At 38.6% G+C, this 25,494-nt stretch overlaps 1 protein-coding gene and 1 long non-coding RNA gene across 2 annotated transcripts; one reads left to right on the forward strand and one right to left on the reverse strand.

Annotated features, from left to right (window-relative positions):
- Positions 1-616: 616 nt before the first annotated feature.
- Positions 617-1,039, forward strand: LOC124875945. The gene is made up of 2 exons (XR_007040170.1): positions 617-910; positions 978-1,039. It is a non-coding gene; the product is annotated as an uncharacterized LOC124875945 (long non-coding RNA).
- A 4,389-nt stretch (positions 1,040-5,428) lies between these two features.
- acer3 (alkaline ceramidase 3) lies at positions 5,429-25,451 on the reverse strand. The gene is made up of 11 exons (XM_047379626.1): positions 25,022-25,451; positions 16,352-16,462; positions 16,171-16,223; positions 15,972-16,024; positions 14,102-14,183; positions 13,964-13,999; positions 9,935-9,993; positions 9,747-9,848; positions 9,290-9,394; positions 9,147-9,192; positions 5,429-9,030 (listed from the first exon to the last, which is right to left on the reverse strand). Exons 1-11 carry the CDS (start codon positions 25,122-25,124, stop codon positions 8,977-8,979), a joined length of 804 nt encoding a protein of 267 aa, XP_047235582.1. The 5' UTR covers positions 25,125-25,451; the 3' UTR covers positions 5,429-8,976.
- Between the last annotated feature and the right edge of the window lie 43 nt (positions 25,452-25,494).

Raw genomic sequence — 25,494 nt, forward strand, 5'->3', positions numbered from 1 at the left:
ATGAATATATTTCTATTCTATTTCTAAAGCAGGAAGAGGTTCTAAAACAACATTCAAAGACAAAACGTTTTGGTATACATACAGAACACTGTGATGAGGTGACAAAACTAACGTCCTGAGCATACCATCCACATGGTGAAACATAGTGGTGGCAGCGAATTGCTGTGCAGCTAAACTGTGCCTTACATGGTGTCAGCATTGAATCCTCTGGATCCTTCTGGGTCTGTTTTTGATGATGCAGGAAAAACTTTCATATCTTTTACCACACATTGGCTTTAATTAGAAATATATGTGACCAAATGAATTGTGTTTAAAATGCCAAATTATTAAGTACCCTCCAAGAACTTAACAGACGATCTCTTCACCATTAGCTGCTTCTAAATGTCTTCAAACACAGTCTCAGGTCAGTCTTCTGAACTATATTCCAATCTCACGGGGTAAAGACTATTTGAAGCTGTCACAGTCTGTTTTTCAACTTGCCTGCTACTAACTTTCTCTCACCCCTAAGAGGCGCTGGAGCTGCAGGCCGGAGGTTTGACAGGTGTACCTCGTTGCCTCATCAGCTGGAGGACTATATGAGGGTGGGTCGCTGGCTCTTCTACGCCTGAGTGTTTTGCCTACTGTGGTAGTGTTAACCTGGCCAGCCTTTCCAGAATCTTGGAAGATCCCCTTGTTTTGAGCCTTGATTAATTGTCTGTTTCTTCCCTTCATCTTAGGCTGTTCAAGCTGAGCCGCCGAGCTGGGTTTCTCCATCTGGGACTCACCTCCCGTCAAGATTGGATTCTGCTGCACCTGTCTACCCACCTTGCTTACCTGGAACATCGGAGCGTTCCAGCCGGTTCTGCACAGGCTCACGCCCCAGACTTGTACCCGTCTCTACCCCCCTGGCGGATCGATCGCCTCCTGAATAGTGAGCATATATCTTGACTTGATTTATCTGATCTGTTTCCTGAGCTCATCTCTGTCTTTCCTTACAGCCTGACTTCTGACCACTCTGCTCGCCTCGTTCCTGAAACTGAGAAATAAAACTTTAAATCTAGCTTCTCTGTCTGAGTGTCCTCTGCATGTGGGTCAAGTCAGCCTTAAAAACGATGACAGAAGCAAGCTGATTATTGCAAAAAGAAACATTTAAAAGAAGCCGGTGTCATCCCAGTTTGATTCTTGTTTGTTGACATACAAAACTTCAGGTTCAGAGTAAAAACTGAATGATAGAATCCTTCCCTCTTCCAGAAGTAGAAAGGATTCTATCTTTAGGTTTGTTATTACCTGATGATTGTTTGAAACCCAGGTGGTGAGGGTCATAGGTACACTGCAGTAATAAAAGTTGCATCAATCACACTGCCCAACCCTTTTGTTTAAAAGGAACATTTAAAAGAAAGGATTTCTGGAAGACAGATTGACTGAAGAGTACCATCAGATGGGCAATAGTGTCTTTGTGGATGAAAGAAAAAATAAACACGGGTACATAAGAGGACCAGTGAGAACTAATTTGGAGGCACCAGAGTTTGGGGAACTTATGCCCCTCCCCAGAGCTGGAGGATTTCTGTAAATCACAATTACTGCGTAACAAGTTCTTTCCAGAGAATAGACCCACAACTTCAAAAGTCATAAACACAAAACCTCAGGCCATGAATCAACTCTGAGTTTATAAAGGTCTGACGCATGCAGACCTTTAAGTGATGCAGTGGACAGAAACTCATAATGCAGCAACACTGGACGTTTAAACAATAAAAATAACTCAAAATTCCACTAAATAATGAACAAAACAGTAAACCCTAAACATTATTTAAAAACAATTGATCCAGATTAACTATCACTATCTGAGTGCTTAAATAACATAGAGCATCTTGGAAACATGTCAACTGCAGGAACCTGAGCTAAAGTGCTTTCATCCAGCTGAAAGGTAGGGATTCCCAACATGAGTCATTCAACAGGTCTCACCCAGATTAATCTAATACAGCGTCTGAGACGCCCACCTGCATGTCTGCCAAAGTCTTTATTCCTGAACATATGTATGGTTGAGGGGGCTGGCACTTCTTAGTCAAGAGAAATAGTCACCATGGGAAAAAAAAAAGCTTGCATTATGCCACACATCCTGACACTGAGTCATAAAATCTTCCCCATGCCCCTGCAGGCCAAAACTGGAGTGAGTGAGTGACAACTATTAGCACGCATGTTTTTTTGCAATAGCTGAATGATGACAAAAGGTTCCTCTAATGTTTCTTAACAATGTTCTCTAACAGTTTTTTTTAAATGTTTTAGCACCGATAAGCTATATTATAACATAAATATTCAGTATCATAATCAATCTAATTATTAATCTAAACTCAGTCTGAGGGATGAATTCTTTGCCTTCCCATTGAATGAATGACATCAGGGCAAGATCATTTCTCACAATTTCTTCCAATGAGATTTATCATCATTAGAATGATAACACTTACAAGATTTTAATGAAAAAAATACTGGACACTTTAATGATTAATTAATTAAGAATTTATTTATTTTTTTGTTAATTATGAGGAGCTCTGTTTGGGCATCCCTCCTTGAATGGATCCAGTAAAAACTGACGTGACAGTGGAAGGATGTTCTTGTCTTTTAAAATGCAACAGAGAAAATAACACAATGACAACTTTTACACAACACAGCTTACGGCTAGCAGTCCTGGAGGAATGTGTTAAAGCGTCTGCTTGTTGTAATTACTCTGTCTGAACTTGTTCTTCTTAAAGTGCTTGTAACATTGCCAGGAGAACCGGGCTGCCTCTACTCTACTTTCTGGATGTTGTAAACCTCGTTTGAGGGACAGCTTTAAATGGCAGAAAAAGAGAATTATGTGATGCTCAAGCTGTGCCACTGTATTTTTATATTTTAAAAACCAATATGTAAGTGTAAAAGTTAAATTCACATATTTTTTACTGGCCCAAAAATTAAAACTGTAGTATTTCTAGGTTGTAGGTTTTACAAAAATATGCCACAAACTGCCAGAGAAATGTCAGCTTCAGAGTAAGAACTGAATGATAGAATCCTTTCCTCTTCTACAAGTGGAAAGGATTCTATCTTTAGGTTTGTTATTACCAGATAATTGTTTGAAACCCAGGTGGTGAGGGTCATAGGTACACCGCAGTAATAAAAAGTTACATCAATCATTCTGCCCAACCCTTTATATGTTAAATTATTTTGATTCCAACTTTTGTTTCCGTTTCCTCCGTTTCTTTCAACAAAAGTTTTTTTTTGTTGCCATTTAGCGCTAAAATCAATGAGATGAGACAGATCTCTGAACCTATATCTTTAAGCACAACACCCCGTACGGTTTTGATCTGAATACAGCCTACTATCTTTTGTGATATTTGAAGCTCAAAACCCAAACAACGCCCTATCAGTGTGTGGGTGTTTCCTGTTACATGCCTGCCACCATGTGTTTGTTGCTAATTGTTCTTGTTTAACTTAGAAAAGGTGTCATCAACTGGAAACCTGACGGAGCTCCAAGTTGTATAAACTAAGGCACACTCCATCTATTTTAATTCAAGTAGATTATTGTTTACCACCACTTGTGTTGACATGACTTGTTTGGTGAATATTACCAGAAGGCTTTACTAGGTGTACACATTCATGCATGAAGTTGTGGAGGTGATATTTTAAATTTCTACTCACTTTCATTAATTTCTTAAAGTCTTGCCTTAACAACCTTTTAACAGCTATGAGCTATAACCTTAATCTACCCTTGAAATAACCCCAGATTTCCCACTTAGGACCCGGATGTCATAATCTTTGGCTCATCTGGACTGGGATGTGGACTTCTACTCCCTACAAGTTCAATGTGCCAAAAGTGCAACACACCTTTAATCTGAGAAGCTCGGGGCAGTGGAACAATAAAAGGACTTAATGACTAAAGCAATATATCAACAAACTGAAGTTTGGAATGTGTGGGAGTGACATGTTGAGCTGTATCCGAAACAAATAATTTGTTGGATTCAGGAACAAGTCCTCTGTTTGTTCTGATACATGATTACAGCAATGCTACGTCAGCCGTTTTACGGTTTTCCCCAAGGCACCAGCTTAAGGACCAGCGATGTTTTCAAATCGCGTCCCGGGAAGCGTTTACACATGTACAGCACGTTGAAAAAGTATTCATAGTATTGTCCCAAACACCAACTTTTATTTAGGTGGGATTTCTGTGATTTACCAAAACAAAGCAGAAAATACTTCAGAAGGAAAAGGATATATGTTTTCCAACATTTTTCACAAATTATGTTCTGTAAGGTGTGGCATGCATTTGTATTCAGTTCCCTTTACTCTGATACCCCTAAATAAAATCCAGTACAACCCTATTGCCTCCAGAAGTTACTGGATTAGTAAATAGAGTCCACCTGTGTGAAATTTATTCTGACAGCTCAGGTTGAAGATTTTGCTCACAGGACAACTTCTAGTCATGCAACAAGAGTGTCACAAAAAGAGCTATAGAGAGAAAATGAGTCCTGTTTAAAGTTTGCTATAAACCGTTCAGGGCACACATTAAAATGTTAGGCTAACAATGAAAACTGCATGTGTGGTATAAAACTCACATTCCACACACACTCCATAACACCCCGAACACAGCATAGCCACAATTAAATATGGTAGTGGCAGCATCATGCTGTGGGGGTGCTCTCCCCTCTCTAGCAGGGAGAGGGAAGATGGTAAGAATTGATAAGAAGGCAGATGGAGCTAATCCTGGAAGAAAACCTGCAAGCTGGACCTTGGAGCTGAAGTTTACCTTTCAGCAGGACAACAGCCTTAAAAGCAGAATCAGCTTTATGGGCAACTTTCTACAGACAAACAAGGAATTTGACTCTGGTACACTTTACTCTCGGTGAAGATTGTTTTTTTAATATATATATATATAATAATGGAAATAGAAAATATCTTTTTAAATGTACATATATACACCATTGACTTTACAATATAATGTGAGATCAGTCCAAGTATGCATGGTGTTGTTCTGGAACTCAGTGTTCATCAGAGAAACAGCCTGGGAGAGGAAACTGTCTCTGTGGCGGCTGGTTTTAGCAGACTGCTCTGTAGCGCCGACTTCCAGCCACAAAATCCAACCACAACTACAGTGGAATGGTTTAGATCACAGCATATATATGTTAGAATGGCAATGAACATTCTACAAAGTACTGAGGTGGCTGAATACAAAAGCATGGGTTAATTTATCTATTTGTAAAAGATTTTGAAAACCATGTAAAATTTTCCACCCTCTTCCCAGTGATAGCGAGGTGCTGTAATGTTTTACATTTTATTAGGCTGTCTCCGATCCCTTCAGTTGCAACGTTTGTGCAGATATTTCCTTTTATTGCTGCCCACAGTAAAATCATTGCCAGCACTCAATGTTAGGTTAACAAAATGACATTATCTCCTTTAAGGTGCCCAACAATCTGGAGTCACAGGATTTTATGAGAGTCTGACACAATTTCCTTTATTTGACAATACAGGACATCATCAGCATACAAGTTTGGCAGAGTTTGGTTCTCTGGCCACAAACACAGAAGTGTTACATGATGTTATCTTTATACAGGCAATGTACATAGAACAATCTGTAGGTTGTTCCACACATGACATGAATGGAAGGCGAAAAGAATCAGACACCAACGTTGCATTAAAAGCTGTGAATGTTGGTCATCCAGATGGATCAGTGGCCAATAATCAGGAGGGTTACAATATAACTGATAAAATTAAAGGTTTATCACAAATATCAAGGCAACTTGGATTACACTGCAGTGATAATAAGGCACCCTCTCTGTGAAGCACTCAGTTCTACTAGCAGTGACTTCAAGATAACACAAAGATTCACAAAGACATCTGGAGGAGGCTAATACTTCTGTTTCATATACTGTGCTTATATGAATGTTAGTAACACTGGGCTTATACGCCTGAAAAGTAATGAGCAGTACACTGCCTCAGAATATAACCCACACACAGCACGTCCGCACAAATACAAACACATCTCCTAGTTACTTCAAGCTTCTGCAGCTTTGGATGCTAATACGTCTCCACTGCTTCACAGTAACAAAACACAAAAAGCCCTTCATTAAACCCAAAGATCTGAAAGCTGAGGCAAAGATCCAGTAGCTCTACATTAGGTAGGTTCTGGACCACATGCTCCTCAACGACCTGGAAACTGACGCCATCCAGTGGTTGTATAATAAACTACTCAAAGAGGTACTCTGCAGTTTCATCTGGATGGGCTATACGACAACTAAACAAATCAAATTAATAATGACGTGGTTGAAATAAAATGCAGCAGAGTCAATGATGATTAAAATATAATGAACATTTAGAGAATTCTGCTCAGTTTTCTGATAAAGGTGACTGCTCAGTCAATTTTAATAATTGCATTTTCATTTGAGTCACCCATCTTTTACTAGCTCAATTCTCAACACTTTTAGCTCACTTTGCTTCCACTGTATTTATATATATATATATATATATAAAACTAAAATGCATAACTTGATTTAATTGCTAATGGAGAATTAACTTCTTTGCAGCTAAAATAATTAAAAACATATTCATGGGATGACCTCATCCAATCCCAGAAGTTACTTTTTCCTGATCAGAGAATCAAAAAGCGGGACGATGGCGGCTCAAGTAGCAGTGGTTTGTCTTGTAACTGGTGGGTTGCCAGTTCAAACCCCCGCTCTGTCCGTCTCAGTCGTTGGGTAAGACACTTCACCTGCCTTGCCTGCTGATGGTGGTCAGAGGGTCCGGCGGCGCTGATTGTATGGCAGCGTCACTTCCAGGGCAGCTGTAGCTACAATGTAGCTCACCACTGTCAGCGTGTGAATGTGTGGGTGGATGACTGATTGTAGTATAAAGCATGTTGGGGTCCATGTGGACTCGATTAAACGCAATAAAAGTCCAGGCCATTTACCATTTCCCAAAACTAAAAATGACTACCTGGAGTTTTTGAAGAAACTCAGCTCCTGATCCCTGTTGTTGCTTTGCTGTCTGTGGTTATGTCAGCTGCAGCCCAAGGAATACATGCGGCCATGTTTTGGGCAATCTTGGCCTACTTTGGTTTGCAGGAATTACAAAACCATATTATAAGCAGCCTGTTAATAAGTAGCTTGGTCATCAGATCTGGGTTTTCCCTTTAGATTAATGTTCACAAGCAGGGGGAGAGAGGCTGCAGCAGCTTCCTGCCTGATGCACATGTCAGTAAAGGAGAGATAGCTGCGCTGCAAAACCCACTCTTTGTTTTTACAACGTTCAAACCGAAGCGCTAAGGTTATAAAAAAAAAGGAGAACCTTTCCTGGAACTACTCGGAAACATGTTACGTGCCAAATTATCAATGAGACATATCAAAACAGAATCACTATGATAGAAACAAATGACAAAGCTATGCATGATTTAGATGCTGTCAGGACATCACAGTAGCTTTCCTAGCTGAGTTAACCCACATTAGAGCAGCATAGTCAGGCAGACCTGCAGAATGCAAGGTTGGGACAAAATATTTGTGGCTGTCAACAAAAAAACCGACAAGAAGCAAAGCAGCATCTAGAGCATCACTGGTGAGTTAGGTGTAATGCTGATGAAATATGGTGCATTAATCACTGCAGTTATCAAGCATATACATGGAGCTTGTTTGATTAATATTAATGAAGTATAACACTGGGACTCCATATCTGCTGATCTCTGTTATTAAAAAAGGCAGTACCAATTTGGGATTGGGGACAAAAATCAGGATCCGGACATCCCAAATGAATAGCTATAACAATGCTGTTGTTTTAACTGTATGTAACTGCATTTTCATACATAGAGTTACAATTTATCCTTCTTGCAAGTAAGAATAAAGCATATGAGCCTTTATTCAGCCAGCTGATTGGCAGTGTGCAGCAATAGGCGAGGGGAAAAATGACTCCACTTCAGCACTGTTTCTGCATCAGTAGGAAAATTCTTGCTGTCTTGAAACCTTGACTTTTAAAAACGTTGGAAGCAGCTGATGCCTGGTGGTAATTATGGCTGAACACACCATCCAGTTACAAGGTCATTCCAATTAAGTTCCTTCCTAATTAAATATATTTTAAGGAACAAGGTTGAAACTTGAGCTTCAGATGTTCTGTGTGCTTTGGAAAAATAAAAAACCTGTGTAAGAACACTACAGTTCAATGTTATAAACCTTCATTAAAACACTGCTTCTCAGTAGCAAGGTAAACCATTAATACATGTCACACGTTGGATGATAACACAAACATACAAGTGCAACTTTGGCAATAAAGTTAATTAGGACTTGAAAAAGCATCAGAATTCCAGTAATGGCAAGACATTTTGTGAAAACTTCAAGTAAAGATTGAACCTTCAGCTAAGCAAATAAGGAAAGATTTTCCTCATTACATTAAAACATTTTCACTTCCAGTTAAGGTATATTTCACTTTTTATTTTCAACTATAAACTATATAATAAACTGCTTTAGCTTCTTAAGAAACTAAGCCTAAATAATAGTGTTATCATATTTGAATGGGTACATGAATATATTCTGGCTCTTTGATTTGATTATTTATCTGATTGGTCATAAAAAAGACTGAATTTTGAATTAATTACAACTATTCTGTCATTTTCAGTAATCAATTTAAGATCTATAACTACTTGTATAATTGCCACTAAAGTGAAAAACATCATTTATGCATTGCACTGAAAATGGTTGTTTGAAAAAAATAAAAATAAACTACCCACTTAAAAATAACTTAACACATTAGTCTAATAAATTATGATCAATTAAAAAAATTCTCAGTTTCTTGAAATTAATTCAGTGGTATAATGTACTTAGTTATTTTCCACAGCTCAGAACCAAATGGTCCCTAAGTTGGTGCCGTGGGGTTCCCCAGCCATTTGACTGTGGGCCTAGTTCCCAGCAGTAGCAAGGCAACACTGGCAGGTCTCTCTGCCAACAGTGCCTGATTTGGCAGTCATAACCTTAAGCTGGTCCCCATCTTCTAGTTTTAGCTCGTCTTCAGTGGTTCAATGTGCAACGTGGGCCAGACTCCACACAGAAACTGAACAAAGGGAAGATCCAGCAACAGGTCACAGGTCATGGTTCAACAGTTTCAAACTACAAATCTGTATTAATCTTTGAAAAGGATACCCAATAAAAGTAACAATACTGACATACCTTAACCTTTGGTCTGTACTTGAGGTAGGTGGATCTGATCTGCATGCTGGGGGGATGTGGACATTTCATTTTAGGGTAAGATAACTGGTGTCATCATAACCAAGCACTTTATGTAATTTCTTGACACAGACAAAGGATATTACCTGAGGAGTATGTGCAGGTAGGAACCAAGACCTGTGAAGATATGCCACCAGGCATGGAACTGTGTCACTACTCCAACACCAGGGGGCAGCATTTGTCTACTGGTTCTGATTTAGTAAAGGAGAAAGTGCATTTAGACGTAAAAGATTTTATTTCCTAAATTCCGCAACAAACATTTCCAGAGGATTTTAATCTGTTTTACCTATGCTTTTTTTTTTTAAATGCCCACACTTATTACATACTTTTGCATTAGAAAAATAAAAATGATTACCTTGCTTTTACATCCATAGTTTACATCGTTATCATTTGGATTAAATATGAGAGCACAGCTATCTTTTATTTGTCTCTTTTATTGATCTAAACATTTCCACACAAAACAATAACATATCTAGCTCAGAGACTTTGCTGTTTATATTGGATCAAATATGATATTTCAAAAAGGTTTTTGTCCACCCTCACCTTAACGAGTCACAGAAGATGTTGTCGATGTTCCACAGCAGGAAACCTAACATGAAGATCCCTAAAGAGGTGTAACACAGCGCCCTAAGCCATGGGTACACCCTTTAAACAGAGGTACAGACAGAACACCCTTTATTAGGATGCCACTTTACACAATATATTCCTTTGACATGAATAATGTTACTTACCATGTAACAATGAAGACAGAACGCATCACCAAGCAAGCTACCAGGACACCATACATGACCTGACAAGAGGATACATATTTAGATCTAAATGAATAAAGTTACTTCAAGTCCACCGAGAGGAGTTTGACTTTTAAGGCTTTTTGCCGGAGAGGAAACAGTCTTTTTTTAACGTGACAGTTTGGGTCTTTTCACTTGGTTTACTGAAAATGAGGTTTTACAGAAACACAAGTAACAGGGAAAGTGAAACTGTCAGCAGTTTCATTTCTGCTTACAGAGTAGATACTCTGCAGAACGTGAAGGAGTCAACTGAGAGGTCAAAAAATACTTTAGGGAATTATTAATAGCTTTTCATCCTGTGCATCACCTGGCCTGGCAAGCAGACAAACCAAGCAATTTGTACAATATGTTGCAGAGATCCAAACTCACATGCAGATTAGACTCCCCTAACAATAGGACATCGTTTGTGCAGTTGTTGGATCACTGGATCACTGAGGGGTGTTTTGGTCACATGCAAGGAGGTTTGAGTTGGTTTGAAACTGACTGGGTATCAGGTTTAATGCTGACCTGTATGTTTTTGACAGCTGAAATCTGAGGCCTCCTCCTCTGTTTAGAGTTGTGTTTTTTTTCTCTCATTTCATGTAAATGACTTCCTTCACTCCTTTCTCAAACTATTTATAGTCTATGTCTGAAATATGAAAATGTTGGTCCTCAATACAGTGTCCCTTATTCTTGAGGTGTAGGAGCAGAGCTGAGTATTGTTCAGAGGAGCTGCTCTCCTGTGTTGAGCCATGCGTCAATGGAGAGGCTGTTTAGTGTCTCTAAAATAGAGGTGTGGGCATTCCTAGCTGCACTGAACTGCATACACCAAGCTGCTCAGATTGGGTTTAGGTATAAGCTTTATAGTTAATTAATAAGAAAGTTATTACAGTTATTATTATTATTGCCATGCAACTAAGTTGATTCATTGCCTGAACAGCAGTTGTAGCTAGAGGCAGCTTTTCAATATAAAATGTTTCTTGGATGAAAATAAGGAATTTCATATAAACTACTCACTATCTGGAGTCTATCTGCAATAAATCCAAAACAGAACATTAACACTGTTTACTATCTGTTCATTTATCACAAGTCATTTCATCTCCACATTAACAAGCAATATCAAGTATTGCATGCTCTCCTGATTATGTGCAGCCATTAATGCAACACACATAACATGTTAAACCCCAATGGGGAGAGACATGGGTTATACAAATATGTTTATTGTCTGCAGCTGAGCATGTTGATTCAAGCTCAGTTCACTTCCATCCCTTGAGGCTGGCCCATAATGTCATTAGGGCTCATAGTACAGGCTCCTGATTCATAAGGTAAGGTAAGGTAAGGTAAGGTAAGGTAAGGTCAGGTCAGGTCAGGTCAGGTCAGGTCAGGTCAGGTCAGGTCAGGTCAGGTCAGGTCAGGTCAGGTCAGGTCAGGTCAGATCAGGTCAGGTCAGGTCAGGTCAGGTCAGGTCAGGTCAGGTCAGGTCAGGTCAGGTCAGGTCAGGTCAGGTCAGGTAAGGTCAGGTCAGGTCAGGTCAGGTCAGGTCAGGTCAGGTCAGGTCAGGTCAGGTAAGGTCAGGTCAGATCAGGTCAGGTCAGGTAAGGTAAGGTCAGGTCAGGTCAGGTAAGGTAAGGTAAGGTCAGGTCAGGTCAGTTCAGGTCAGGTAAGTTTATTTATATAGCGCTTTTCAGCAACAAGACACTCAAAGCGCTGTACATACAATTACAAAGCAAATAAACACAGATACAGACACAGAAAAATAAATCAAATGATAAAATCAAACAGAGGTAATTTAAAAAAGTTAAATAAAATGAAGAGAATAGAATGGATGGATGATGGATAAGAAAATGAAAGGAAAATTGGACTGAAAACGCAACTAATCATGCCTAGATGGCACAGTCAAAGGCCACTCTAAACAAATAAGTTTTTAATCTTGATTTAAAGCAACTTAGGGTTTCGGCGTTTTTACAGTTTTCTGGGAGTTTATTCCAGATTAGTGGAGCATAAGAACTAAAAGCTGCTTCTCCATGTTTGGTTCTGGGTATGCAGAGTAGATTTGAGCGAAATGACCTGAAAGGTCTGGGTTGTTGATACACTGACAACAAGTCTGTAATGTATTTTGGTGCTAAGCCATTCAGTGATTTATTAACTAACAGAAGTATTTTAAAGTCTATTCTCTGAGCTGCAGGGAACCAGTGTAGGGACTTTAGAACCGGGGTGATGAGCTCCACTTTCTTAGTTCTAGTGAGGACGCGGGCAGCAGCGTTCTGGATCAACTGCAGCTGTCTGATCGACTTTTTAGGCAGACCTGTGAAGACACCGTTGTAGTAATCAATTCTTCTAAAGATGAACACATGAATTAGTTTTTCAAGGTCCTGCTGAGACATTAGTCCTTTAATCCTGGAGATGTTCTTTAGGTGATAGAAGGCCGACCTTGTTACTGTTTTTATGTGCCTCTGAAGGTTCAGGTCTGAGTCCATCACTACACCCAGGTTTCGAGCCTGACTGATGGTTTCTAGCTGTATTAACTGAAGCTGTGTGCTAACTTTTAAACGCTCTTCCTTTGGTCCAAAGATTATTACTTCAGTTTTGTTTTGATTCAGCTGAAGAAAATTTTGACCCATCCATGCATTGATTTCTTCTAAGCATTTAGCCAGCAGTTGAATGGGTTCATAGTCACCTGGTGACATCGTAATGTATAGCTGTGTGTCATCTGCATAGTTATGATAACTTACGTTGTTGTTTATTAAAATCTGAGTTAGGGGGAGCATGTAGATATTGAATAGGAGGGGCCCTAAGATGGATCTTTGGGGAACGCCACATGTGATTTTTGTGCTCTCTGATGTAAAGTTACCTACTGACACAAAAAAGTCCATGTCCTTCAAGTAGGATTTAAACCAGTTGAGTGCTGTACCAGAAAGGCGGACCCAGTTTTCCAGGCGCTCTAATAAAATGGAGTGATGCTGCACTAAGGTCCAATAATACCAGCACTGTGGTTCTTCCACACCAGACAAAAGGGACGTGTTTATTATTTGTGTTAAATCAGATGTTATTACAGGCAAAGCTTTCTTAAGGAAAGCTGTGGGTAAAAGATCGAGACAGCAGGAAGAAGAGCTTAGTTGCTGTACGAGTTCTTCTAAGATTTTACAGTTTATTTGGTGAAATTGGGAAATTTTGTCAAAATCGGTTCTAGTTGGGAGATAACATTGGTACTGGAGTAAAGCACTCTCAATGCCAGATGTATCAAATCCAACAGATATGAACCCCACAGAGCATCAAAAACAACATAAGCCAGAATAATTGGCATATGACAGGTTTTTCTAAAGAAGCCTTGAGATATTGTTGCACACAATGAAAACGCACTTCTTCACTCCATTCTATTCACAGCTCTTGGTTCTAATGAAGAAGAAGGAAGTTTCAGATCTCCAGTGTATTTATAGCAGTAAGTCGTGTATTTGTAGTATTAGGAAGAAGTATTTAAAGTCACTTCAGTAACATTACGTTCTAGACCACTGCATCAATCTTTATTAGGATGGCATAAACTGTTATTGTAATAACATGATGAAAGAAATCCCCAACTCTCTAAGTGCACTAGTACTATATCTCACTTCATGTAGTGTTCTTATCCACCTCAGTGGAATCAGTGAAAAGAGAAAGCTGCATGGCGTATGGAGGATTTTACTGAACTATGTTTATGGAGAGTTGAAGGCTGGTATTTATGCTTTTTTAATTTATGACAAATGGTTTTAATTTCTGGTGTATTTTCATTAAGTGTGGTTTATTTAATATAACATTTTATTTAAGTGTAACTTTTTATTGCTTTAGAAATCTTTTTTGATGAATTTGATTTATTTAATTATCTCCCAATCTGGGCGTGCATGCTGTGGGCAGGCCCTGTGTTTACACACGTTAAAGGTGACCTGTAGCACACTGAGCCCTGTTAGCAAACAATTAACTGAATGAGACGGATAAACATAACATAGAGCACACCCTTACCTGGTGAAACACTGGCTCCTTCCACTGTAAGTACACCTGAACAAGATCCAGAAAGAATAACTCTTCTTCAAGAGGATATGACTTTTTTTCTTTACTATGTTAACAGTAAACAACTTCAAAGTAAATGCAGGTACTCACCAATGTGACCGAGACACTGAAGATTATCAACAGTACAATAGGAAATAAACTGATGCTGTTCTCTTGCTTGAAGCACTCATATCTGAACAAACAATAAAAGGAACAATAAAAGATGGCAGGATGAGCCTAAATGAAAGTAGCACATGAGTCCACACATGGTTGGATGCTTGGAAAAGGGGCACTATTACAGTTCCTTGGAGTTGTGAGGGATTCACTAGCAATGGGATTCAACAGCTCATTTTACAGCCTACAGCAAGTCACACTTCACAGGTGTGTTGGCTGCCCAAACAAAGATGTGTAAAAAGCCTTAATAAACGTTTTTTATTGCAGTAGCATTGTCTTACACTGAAACAATTAGAGAAATCCAAACTTTAATTAGAGCGAATTTATCCAATCAGAAGAAACACAAAGTGTTTTTTTGATGACAAAATCATTGGTGGTGTGGTGGTGTAATTATTGGTAATCCTAACAATCCTTTTACAATAGATGTTACAGAACGTGTTTCCTTTTCATGTTAAAGTTTCAAGGAACGTCTAATCAGTAATCCATGACAGTCTGTTTTCCTTGCGTGCTATCATAAAAAATCTGGTCTGAAGTCTGCCACTAAACTAAAAACTAGTTGTTGGGTCTGTCAGTAGAATAATGCTCCAAAACATTCGGCCAAAACAACACAGAAATTATTAACCACATACAAAATCAACCTTCTCTGTTCCCAGACCTAAATCCTACAGAAAAGCTGTGGAGGGAGCTAAAGAGAAGAGAGCATGAGAACGGACACAGGGCAGGACGATTCAAAGAGCTTGTGCAAAGAGGAATGTTCAATGATCCCTTTCTCTGTTTGCTACAAGCTTGTGAAACATTGTGTGTTAATGGAGAAGAAAATCTGGCCTGGCTTTGTGTTTACCTAAGGCACCTTCCTGGAGAGGGGCATCGGCTGAGCTGCTGCTGCCAACACCTTAATTTTGTTCTCCTATAGATAATCCGTCTCTCAGTGTTTAACCCCGTCTCTCCTAGACATAGCTACTGGCTGAGCTTCTACTGTGACTAACTCTATGTGCTCTCTTTCATACTCTAGACTTGAAAACTGGCTCAGTTCCTCTGCTTTGCTGTTTTTCTCTCCTAGATGAAGCCACTGAAGCTACTGCTGCCTTTAATGTTTACTTTTCTGTCACATAGAAAGTACTCCTGAATCAGTGCCTCTGTATTTTGTGCACGTCTGCTCTGTCTTCTCAAATTACCGTTGACCACTCACACTGAGCCTGGTTCTGGTGCTGCTGGAGGTTTCTTCCTGTTAAAGGAGAGTTTTTCCTCTCCACTGTCGCTACATGCATGCTCAGTATGAGGGATTGCTGCCAAGTCAATACCAGTGACTGTCCACTGTCTCTACATGCTCATCCAGGAAGAGTGAATGCTGCGAGTCTGCTGGGTTTCCTTAGATAGAAAAACTTTTTATCCAATTAATAATAAACTAAATTTGATGATTCAATTGAACTGGCTTTCTGAGTAGTGTGTAAAGTTGAGACTGTATGTGTTGTGAACTGGCGCTATGTAAATGAACTGAACTGAATTGAAGACTGCTGTACTGTTGCATAAATGGCTCGTATTGACAGTAAGGGTGCCAACAGCTGTGCCACCTGTGATTATGTTACAAAACAATTTCTTAATGTGAGATTTTTCCAACTAAACAAATGTTCTAAAAATAAAGGTTGGATTTTCTAAACATCTGCAATAAAAATGCATTTATTTTAAGTGTTGCTCATGTTTACCAGGAGTGCCAACATTTGGTCACATCTGTATTTATTCACATCGATGAAGGATCTTACATGCTTTAACAGCCAAAAGCAAAGTAAAAGAACTCTGAACCACTTACAGACAGTAGACAAAGACACATGTACTGTAAATCATTGGCAACTCATCCAGCAGCTGCAAAACACCAGAAAGAAATCATACATTAATACATTAATGTATGATTACTCTATTTAAAGAAGCTTTTCAGTTTATTAAGAACAAAATTCTTGCATCTGGATGCCAGAGGAATTTCTATTTTCTGCCACAGCTGTGCATCTCACCTGCATCTCATATAACAACGTCATGTGGAAGCACCAGGAACCAACACCTACAGCTGGGTCACACACAGACAGACAGACATACAGACAGAAAGTTATGAAGAGAAGTTTTAACATTCTGTTAAATAAGCAGAATAAATAAAAGATGTATCGGCTACGAGTGCTGTGTGGCGTTCGCCCTCACCTGAAAGTCCGAGAAATGAGCAGATATAGCGAAACTCCAGGCCATCGCGAAATGTTTGGACGGCTCCATATATGGGAGGAAGAATCATGATCAGGTTGCTGACAGTGTTCCCTGTTCAAAACGAAAAACAGGAGAAAAGTCAGCGGTACTGACTTTAAATCAATATGAGCATCTGCAACTACTTCTACTGTCAAGCTACTACTATTAATTTATTTAGCTTTCCCATGAACTGTGATTTATTATCTGCCCCTGAACATGGCTCCAGCTTTGTTCAACGTGTTCCTGCTGGTTCAAAGGGCCCACAGTACAAAACAGGAATGGTAAATGGACTGAACTTATCTAGCGTCTTTCCAGTCATACTCAAAGCACTTTACACTAAAGACACATTCACCCAATCGCACTCACTAACACTCACACATCATACACCGATACACAGATCAGTAGGCAACTTGAGGTTAAGTGCCTTAGGGCACATCGACATATGGCAGGAAGAAGCTGGAATTGAACCCACAACCTTCTGATTGGAAGACGAGGTTTCCAAGATTCCTAATAACTAGTTACAAATCCTGTTTCCAAGGTTACTAATAACTAGTTACAAATCCTGTTTCCAAGGTTACTAATTACTAGTTACTAATCCTGTTTCCAAGGTTACTAATTACTAGTTACTAATCCTGTTTCCAAGGTAACTAATCACTAGTTACTAATCCTGTTTCCAAGGTAACTAATAACTAGTTACTAATCCTGTTTCCAAGGTAACTAATAACTAGTTACTAATCCTGTTTCCAAGGTTACTAATTACTAGTTACTAATCCTGTTTCCAAGGTTACTAATAACTAGTTACAAATCCTGTTTCCAAGGTAACTAATAACTAGTTACTAATCCTGTTTCCAAGGTAACTAATAACTAGTTACAAATCCTGTTTCCAAGGTTACTAATAACTAGTTACAAATCCTGTTTCCAAGGTTACTAATTACTAGTTACTAATCCTGTTTCCAAGGTTACTAATTACTAGTTACTAATCCTGTTTCCAAGGTAACTAATAACTAGTTACTAATCCTGTTTCCAAGGTTACTAATTACTAGTTACTAATCCTGTTTCCAAGGTTACTAATAACTAGTTACAAATCCTGTTTCCAAGGTAACTAATAACTAGTTACTAATCCTGTTTCCAAGATTCCTAATAACTAGTTACAAATCCTGTTTCCAAGGTTACTAATAACTAGTTACAAATCCTGTTTCCAAGGTTACTAATTACTAGTTACTAATCCTGTTTCCAAGGTAACTAATAACTAGTTACTAATCCTGTTTCCAAGGTAACTAATAACTAGTTACTAATCCTGTTTCCAAGGTAACTAATAACTAGTTACTAATCCTGTTTCCAAGGTTACTAATTACTAGTTACTAATCCTGTTTCCAAGGTTACTAATAACTAGTTACAAATCCTGTTTCCAAGGTAACTAATAACTAGTTACTAATCCTGTTTCCAAGGTAACTAATAACTAGTTACAAATCCTGTTTCCAAGATTCCTAATAACTAGTTACAAATCCTGTTTCCAAGGTTACTAATAACTAGTTACAAATCCTGTTTCCAAGGTTACTAATTACTAGTTACTAATCCTGTTTCCAAGGTTACTAATAACTAGTTACAAATCCTGTTTCCAAGGTAACTAATAACTAGTTACTAATCCTGTTTCCAAGGTAACTAATAACTAGTTACTAATCCTGTTTCCAAGGTTACTAATTACTAGTTACTAATCCTGTTTCCATGGTTACTAATAACTAGTTACTAATCCTGTTTCCAAGGTTACTAATTACTAGTTACTAATCCTGTTTCCAAGGTAACTAATAACTAGTTACTAATCCTGTTTCCAAGGTAACTAATAACTAGTTACTAATCCTGTTTCCAAGATTCCTAATAACTAGTTACAAATCCTGTTTCCAAGGTTACTAATAACTAGTTACAAATCCTGTTTCCAAGGTTACTAATTACTAGTTACTAATCCTGTTTCCAAGGTTACTAATAACTAGTTACAAATCCTGTTTCCAAGGTAACTAATAACTAGTTACTAATCCTGTTTCCAAGGTAACTAATAACTAGTTACTAATCCTGTTTCCAAGGTTACTAATTACTAGTTACTAATCCTGTTTCCATGGTTACTAATAACTAGTTACTAATCCTGTTTCCAAGGTTACTAATTACTAGTTACTAATCCTGTTTCCAAGGTTCCTAATAACTAGTTACTAATCCTGTTTCCAAGGTTACTAATTAGGTTTCCACCACATGTAGGCTTTTCCTGGTCGACATCGAGTTCCTGTTTCCTTTGAGGTCTGACCTGTTGATTCCTAAGTTAACTAAAACTGTCCAAATCTTTGCATTTTTCTATCCGTTATTTTAACTTTCCAACTTTTCCAAGTTGAAATCAATGTAAAATATGATAGAAAACTAAGAAGCAGTTGTTCAGGTTAAGAGTAGTATTAGAACTTTGGTGCGTGTAGATTGTAGGTCTCACCTTATCCATGCTCTGTTTTGTCAAAATGTTAAACTTTAATGAGGCCAAAATGTTGCTTTAGAGTCTGTCTTTGCAACTCGATCCATGATGGGAATGCCAACGCATGTTCAATAAACGGTGGCCTGTCTAAATATGAAATATCAAGCAGCTCAGTATAAACGTATGGCTCATGATGCTGCAGTGAAAATCTGCAGATAAAAACAGACGCAACCAGATGACGTCATCGAAAGGCCACCAATCACAGAAGATTAGACCGGACTGAAACCCAAGGGAAGGATCAGGCAGAACAAACTGCTTATCTACAGCAGGCTAATCAAGGTAATATAACCTTGTACTGGCTGGTTTTCGAAGACTAAGCAGATAATGTTTTTTATGGCTCTGTAACACCACCTGAAACTCGAAGCACTGAATCAATCAAGTCATGTGCACAAATACATTAACACAAAGCAACAGCTGCTGGATTATTTGTCTGCATTTTAAATTTCCTACATTTTATTGCAGAATATGTTGATTTCTGCAAGAATTTTGCACCCCTACGCCTCTTCATGCTTGTAAATGGGCCTCTGCTGCCAACACTGCCCTCTTAGTGGGAACACAAATAGTTGCTGAGTTGGCAAAGCAGTCACCCTCCTGGGTTAACTTAGAAGGGTTGCTTTTATTAGGATTACTACAGTCAGATAACACATCGTCATATGTTGAACTTGCCTCACAGTACAGGCCTAAGTGGGACAATGGGTGTGTTTGATTCCACAGCACATGTGGCTGGTGTGGCGCTCCATCTGGAAACGTTCAATTGATTTCTGTCCCTTAGCTTATCTCTAGAGAAATGTTCTACTTCTTGTTGAAGAGTTCGGTTTGAATGGACTGCTGTTCATGTCTGTGTGTTTATTCCTGCTTGACGTGCTGCTTTAGCATCATCAGAACCATGGGCAATCTAACCAAATTGCATTCAACTCTAACAGTGGTAGAAGGTTCCAGATTCATTTGATTCTTCAACATATTATACCCCAATTTACCACTGACACGCTACCATTTAACCCCTTACTACCTCTATTTTGTAGCCATTAAACCCACCAGTTCATTCCCATGTACTTAGATACTGTCAGCATAGCATACATGTTTTTTTTATGAATTATGGAGATAAGACAAATCATAAAAATGATCAAATGTCACATATACAGTGCTGAGAAAAAGTTGTTTTCTCCATTCCAGACTTCCTTTTTTGCTTCTGTTGTCACACTTGAATGTTTAACATCGTTAATCAAGTTCTCAGCACCACACCACTTCATTGGGATTTATTCCAGACTTTGACTAGGCCATTCCAAAATATTTATTTTGTGTTTTGTTGTTGTTCTAGCCATTCAGAGGTGGACTTGATGGTGTGCTTCAGATCACTGTCCTGCTGCATAACCCATGTGTGCATGAGCTCAAGGTTAAAAACGGATGGCAGGACATTCTCCATAAGGGGTTTCTGCTAGAGAGGTAAGAAAGTTAATGTTTCATCAACCATGACAAGTTGTCCAGGTCCTGAAGCAGCAGACCATCACACTGCCACCACCATGTTTGACTGTAAATGTGATTTTCTTTTTCTGAAATGCTGTGTTAGTTTTAAACCACCTGTAATAAGCACACAAACCTTTCAAAAGGTTCCACTTTCATCTCAGCCTAAATAATATATTCTCTAAAAGTTTTGAGAATTATTATTGAGGTGTTTTTGGATAATGCGAGACAAGCCTTGGTGTTATTTCTGGTCAGCGGTGGTTTTTAAACTTAAAACTCTACCGTGGGTGCTATTTTTGCCCAGTCTCTTTCTTATTGTAGAATCATGAACTCTGATTTAAACTGAGGAAGTAAAGCTTGGGGTGCTTTAGATCAGTGATTCCCAACCTGGGGAGCAAGACCCCCTAAGGGGAGCCCTGAAAAACACAGGGTAGGGAGGGCCCTGGGATTTAATGCCAAACAGGCTGTCAACATGTTTTGTAGATGAACAAAATGAATTGCATTATGTGCCGCTTTTACATAAATACGTGCCTATTACAAAGGTTTTTATGGAATTTAAATAAATTAAAAGATATAAGAACATTGCATGAACTGTTCTGGACTCTTCAAATACCAAAACAGGCATTCGCTGCACAAATGTCCACATCTTATCTTCACAATGAGATCAACAGGCCGATGCAGCATCCCGAATTAAACACGTTTGAAAAGCACAGGTTTGCAACATGACCTGGGAGGGATTTCAGTCTCATTATTTTTTAGGCAGATCAGAGAGAGAAAATAATTTCTAGAGGGATAATGGCAAAAGGGCATGTTGTAGAATTCAGCCTACTGAAACAATTCAAGCATAAGCTGCTAAATACTGAAATCTAATTTCTGTGCAGAAGTACAAGGAACAAGGTGACTGTTATTTTCTAAAGAAACCAGTGTTGTATTAACAATATCTCTGTCAGAGCAAGGAAGGGGGGCTCTGAGAAGCACTGCTTTAGATGTTGGTTCTTTCTATGATGTCCTGGATGAGTCATTGATGCTCTCTCAGAGGAACTTTGGTAGGCTGGCTACTCCTGGGAAGGTGCTCCACTGGCTCTCACTTTGCTTCACTAAACTTCTAAAGTCTTAGAAAACACTTAGCAAACACTTTCCAGACTGAGATGTCAGAGACTTTGTTTTTCCTCTGTTTTTAAATTTCTTTAGATCATGGAATTATATATTGGTCCAGCAATACTCTGGCCTGGGAGGGGCTAGTAAAACCGAACGTAGCTTTCAAAAAATATGATAAATCACAATTAATTCATGATTTACTGTGAGTGACAATTATTTTTATCAATGAAATTATCATTTGAAAAGTGCATTTAGATTTTTTTAGGTTACCTTAGTTTAAAAATCTAAAACATTTAAATAAAAACCATAATAAACATTTAGTAAAGTAAGTAAACTTTATTTGTTAGGAGCCTGTCACAGACAAAACCATCACAAAGTGCTATATGGAAAACCAATAAAATAACTATAAAATTAAGTTCTGATAAAAAGATAAAATAACACACAATAAAAAGAAACATTCAACACAAGGCCTGTTTAAACAGGAAGGTTTTTGACTGCTTTGCAAAAGAGTTCAGAGTCAACTAAACGTTGCCATAAAGGTGCAATTAAGAGGCAATAATTGCTTCACAGCACTGTATAAATCAATTCTCCATAGTTTGTATTAAAAACTTTAAATTTACATCATGTTTCTATTTATTTTAGTTGTAAAGGTCGTTTGGGTCAGCTGACGTTTATAAATTGAGACAGAATAAGACCGGTGATTAAACCAAAATAACTCCAGCTGGAAGACATTACTTATTGGACTAAAATAAACACATTTCCTTACATTAGACTATGAATAGAACAAGAAAAATGACTTCAAATTAAAATGTATTAAAGTAGGTGCAAAACATGCATGGTCAATAAAAGAGACCTGCAGAACATGGCTTCGTTTCATTCCCAACTTTCTGACCCAACCTACGAATGTAAGAAATGGCAAAGTGGTGCAATGAGGGGAACCCACCATGGAACCAATCAGGTTAAATGGGATGATACATAATTTGAACATCTGTAAAGCTCTATAGGAACTTAATGGTACTGTCCATCATCTGCAGCTGTCATAAAAGTCCAGGCATTTCCACATGTCCTTGTATGTGCCATTTCAAAGGGACTGCCCTCAGGTAACAGATAATAAATCCAAACTAACAGACTGCAGCATGTCAGTGTGGGTGTGTTGTTTAAACAATTCAATAACAAGTGCCTATATCTAAATGAAATGTACCCTGTGATGTCGCTCACATTGGCCTGCTCCACCGCCACAGCGATAATCCAAATGACACACCAACTGTGGATTAAACTTTACGGCTGCGTGTCTTTGCTCCATGAACAAAGCCACATTCCAGCCACTGAAACCCGAATAAGGGCAGTTTAAATGCCAAACAAGTCTCCTGCAGCCCTAAACAGATACCTTTGTTGGGCCAGCGTGTGTTACTTATCCAAACAAAAGTTTTAACTGTTGGCATCCAGCAGCTGTGTTGGTGGTGGTGTAGAAGTTTAGAAAGCTGTCAGAGAAATGTTGTTTCATCGTCACTAAAAAAGCTGTCTAACCTCTGACCCACTTAGATAGAGGTCTCTTTAAACAAACTGTAGCTAAACCTGTTTAGCTGGATAGATTTACAGATTATGTACATTTCAACTAATAATTTCCATTTTCTTTATTCTCATGCTCGTTACATGCATTGACAATATCACTGGGCGGTATTTGAATAAAAGCCTACTACAATGATGTAACAAAATGAGTTGTGATGTTAGCTCAGTCTTATTTGCCTAAACACGGCTGAAATGTGTGGTTTTGTGAGTAAAAGTGCAGCTTTTGCCATTTCGTTGCAAGGTCCTGCTGACAACGCAGCTGCTTAAATGGTCCGACAGAAACATTGTTTACAATCAAGATAATGGTGCTCGAGGAACCAGTTTTTATTGTTTGACAAAACAAGAAGAAAAGGCTGCAGAGCATGTGGGAAAAGAGCAGTATAAAACCGAAGGGTCCGAGCTTGACCACATGTGAACGTAAGCTAATGGTGCCTAATGCTAGCTTGCGATAGTGGTCATATACACAATAAGCCCAGCATACAAGGATTTAAAGATTGAAGATATTAGATATTGTAATATATATATATATATATATATTGTGTGTGTTTCAGATGGCTATCCTGTTGCAAATGTATTACTACTGACCGTCTGTCTGGGTGTTTACCAGAGGTGTGCAGTGGCTGCAGAACTTCAGGATGTCTGAGCAAATGTTTAGCTTCCTGTGCAACAAACTACATCCAACTCTGGAGTGACCAGATACAACTTTCAATGAATGGGTGCCCTTAAAGAAGAGAGGCGACAGTGCACTATGGAACTAGCATCATGGAATCCAGTAACACAGTGGCTGAACCGAATCAACTCTCCCTCCCATTGCTTGCCAGTCAGTGCCCGTAAATGGTCGAACCACTTCCAGTTTCTTTGGCTCATACCACTCCGGCCATTGTGATTAAATGCACAATATTTTAAATGTAATTAATAATTTTCTGTAACAAATGAATTACAAATAATTTATTAAAGTCCCGCTCATAGCATTTGGTCAGAAATTACACAATAGTCAAAAGTTGTAATGGTTTTTAGACACTTTATGAACTGATTTTTCTATAAATAGAAAGAACATATACTTATGGTAAAAAGAAAGTACATCCTCCATGCAAAGCCACACTACAGATGTTACCATGTCATTATTATATAAAGATGAAACCCAAATGGAAACATTTCCAAAACACTAAATACCCTTAAAAAATATGTATTAAACACATGAAACCTTAGAATTCCTTGGAATTCACTTTCTTTTTACCAAAACTCTATGTATACAGGATGACTTTAAATCATACATAATGCCATGACCAAGAAAGTGGTTATTAGCATTAGTTCACCGACTACACTCCCAGAAACTGCAACCAGAGAAATAGATCAAGTGTCCCAATCTTTCTGCTTTTGAAACAAATGTCTATAAAGAGAACTTTAATCAATTTATAGATAATGACTAATGGTAGCAATGTGCTAGAATAAGCTCCAATTAGACATTAAACAAATAAAACTTAAAAAAATAAATAAATAAATAAAACGAAAGGGTATGAAGGGAAAGGAAGTGGGCACATGGTTGTGTTTTTCTCACGACTATAGCTGCCTAAAACCACCTCTGCTTAAAATACAAACAAAGCTGCTGTAACAAAGATTAATGCAAGTATTTTACATTTGTGCTTGTGATAACATCAACCAGCAGTCGCTGCATTGTAAGAACCGATGTTTGGTAAAACTACTCGACAGAAAGCAGGTTTACAACATCCCTAATATGTTTCTGTTGTCCTTGTTTTCTGTTCTAATGGCAGGTCAGGTGGCATGCAGGCTAACACTTAGCATTTAAACAGAGCCCAAATAACGCGGTATTTAAAACACTGAATAATTGTTCCAGCAGTGGAGCCGTACATGCCCCGTCACAATGTTTACGTTAAGGGTGAATGTACTGGTACAGTGTGACTCTTACCCCCGAACAGTCTCGTTAAAAACGAACCTGCATTTCGGGGAAAAAGCGACAGAAACGTTTTACTCACAGAACTCCGCGATGTAAGAAGAGACGACATAATTCTCCTCGCACCAATCCAGCGTTGAGGTCGGCCGCCCCCAATATCCTTCTCTGTCTAACGAGGGAGCCATGATGGAAGAGGAGGAAGCGAAGCGGAGGGTACTAACGGGTTTGTAGTCCCATCACAGGGCGAGCTCTGCGCGAGCCCTCCTACTCGAGAGCTCGCGAGGGAGCGGCAGATAAAAGAGTCCGCGAGCTTAACTGTACCACTGTAAGACAAGCCAACACAGATCAAACATATCAATTCACACAAAAAAAATAAAGAAGAGGAATGCCTTTTTATTATTCACTTAGTTCTAATATTACAAAATAACGCGCAACTGAACAAAAATAATTATAAAAATCCGCATTTTAACACAGAAAGCGGTTAAGTTGGCATGGACACAAAAACGGAAAAAAACACTTCTTCATGGAGTTTGGACTACACGAAAACCATGGTAA

This window comes from Girardinichthys multiradiatus, chromosome 11 (assembly GCF_021462225.1).
Source record: "Girardinichthys multiradiatus isolate DD_20200921_A chromosome 11, DD_fGirMul_XY1, whole genome shotgun sequence".
In the NCBI taxonomy this organism is placed as follows: domain Eukaryota; kingdom Metazoa; phylum Chordata; class Actinopteri; order Cyprinodontiformes; family Goodeidae; genus Girardinichthys; species Girardinichthys multiradiatus.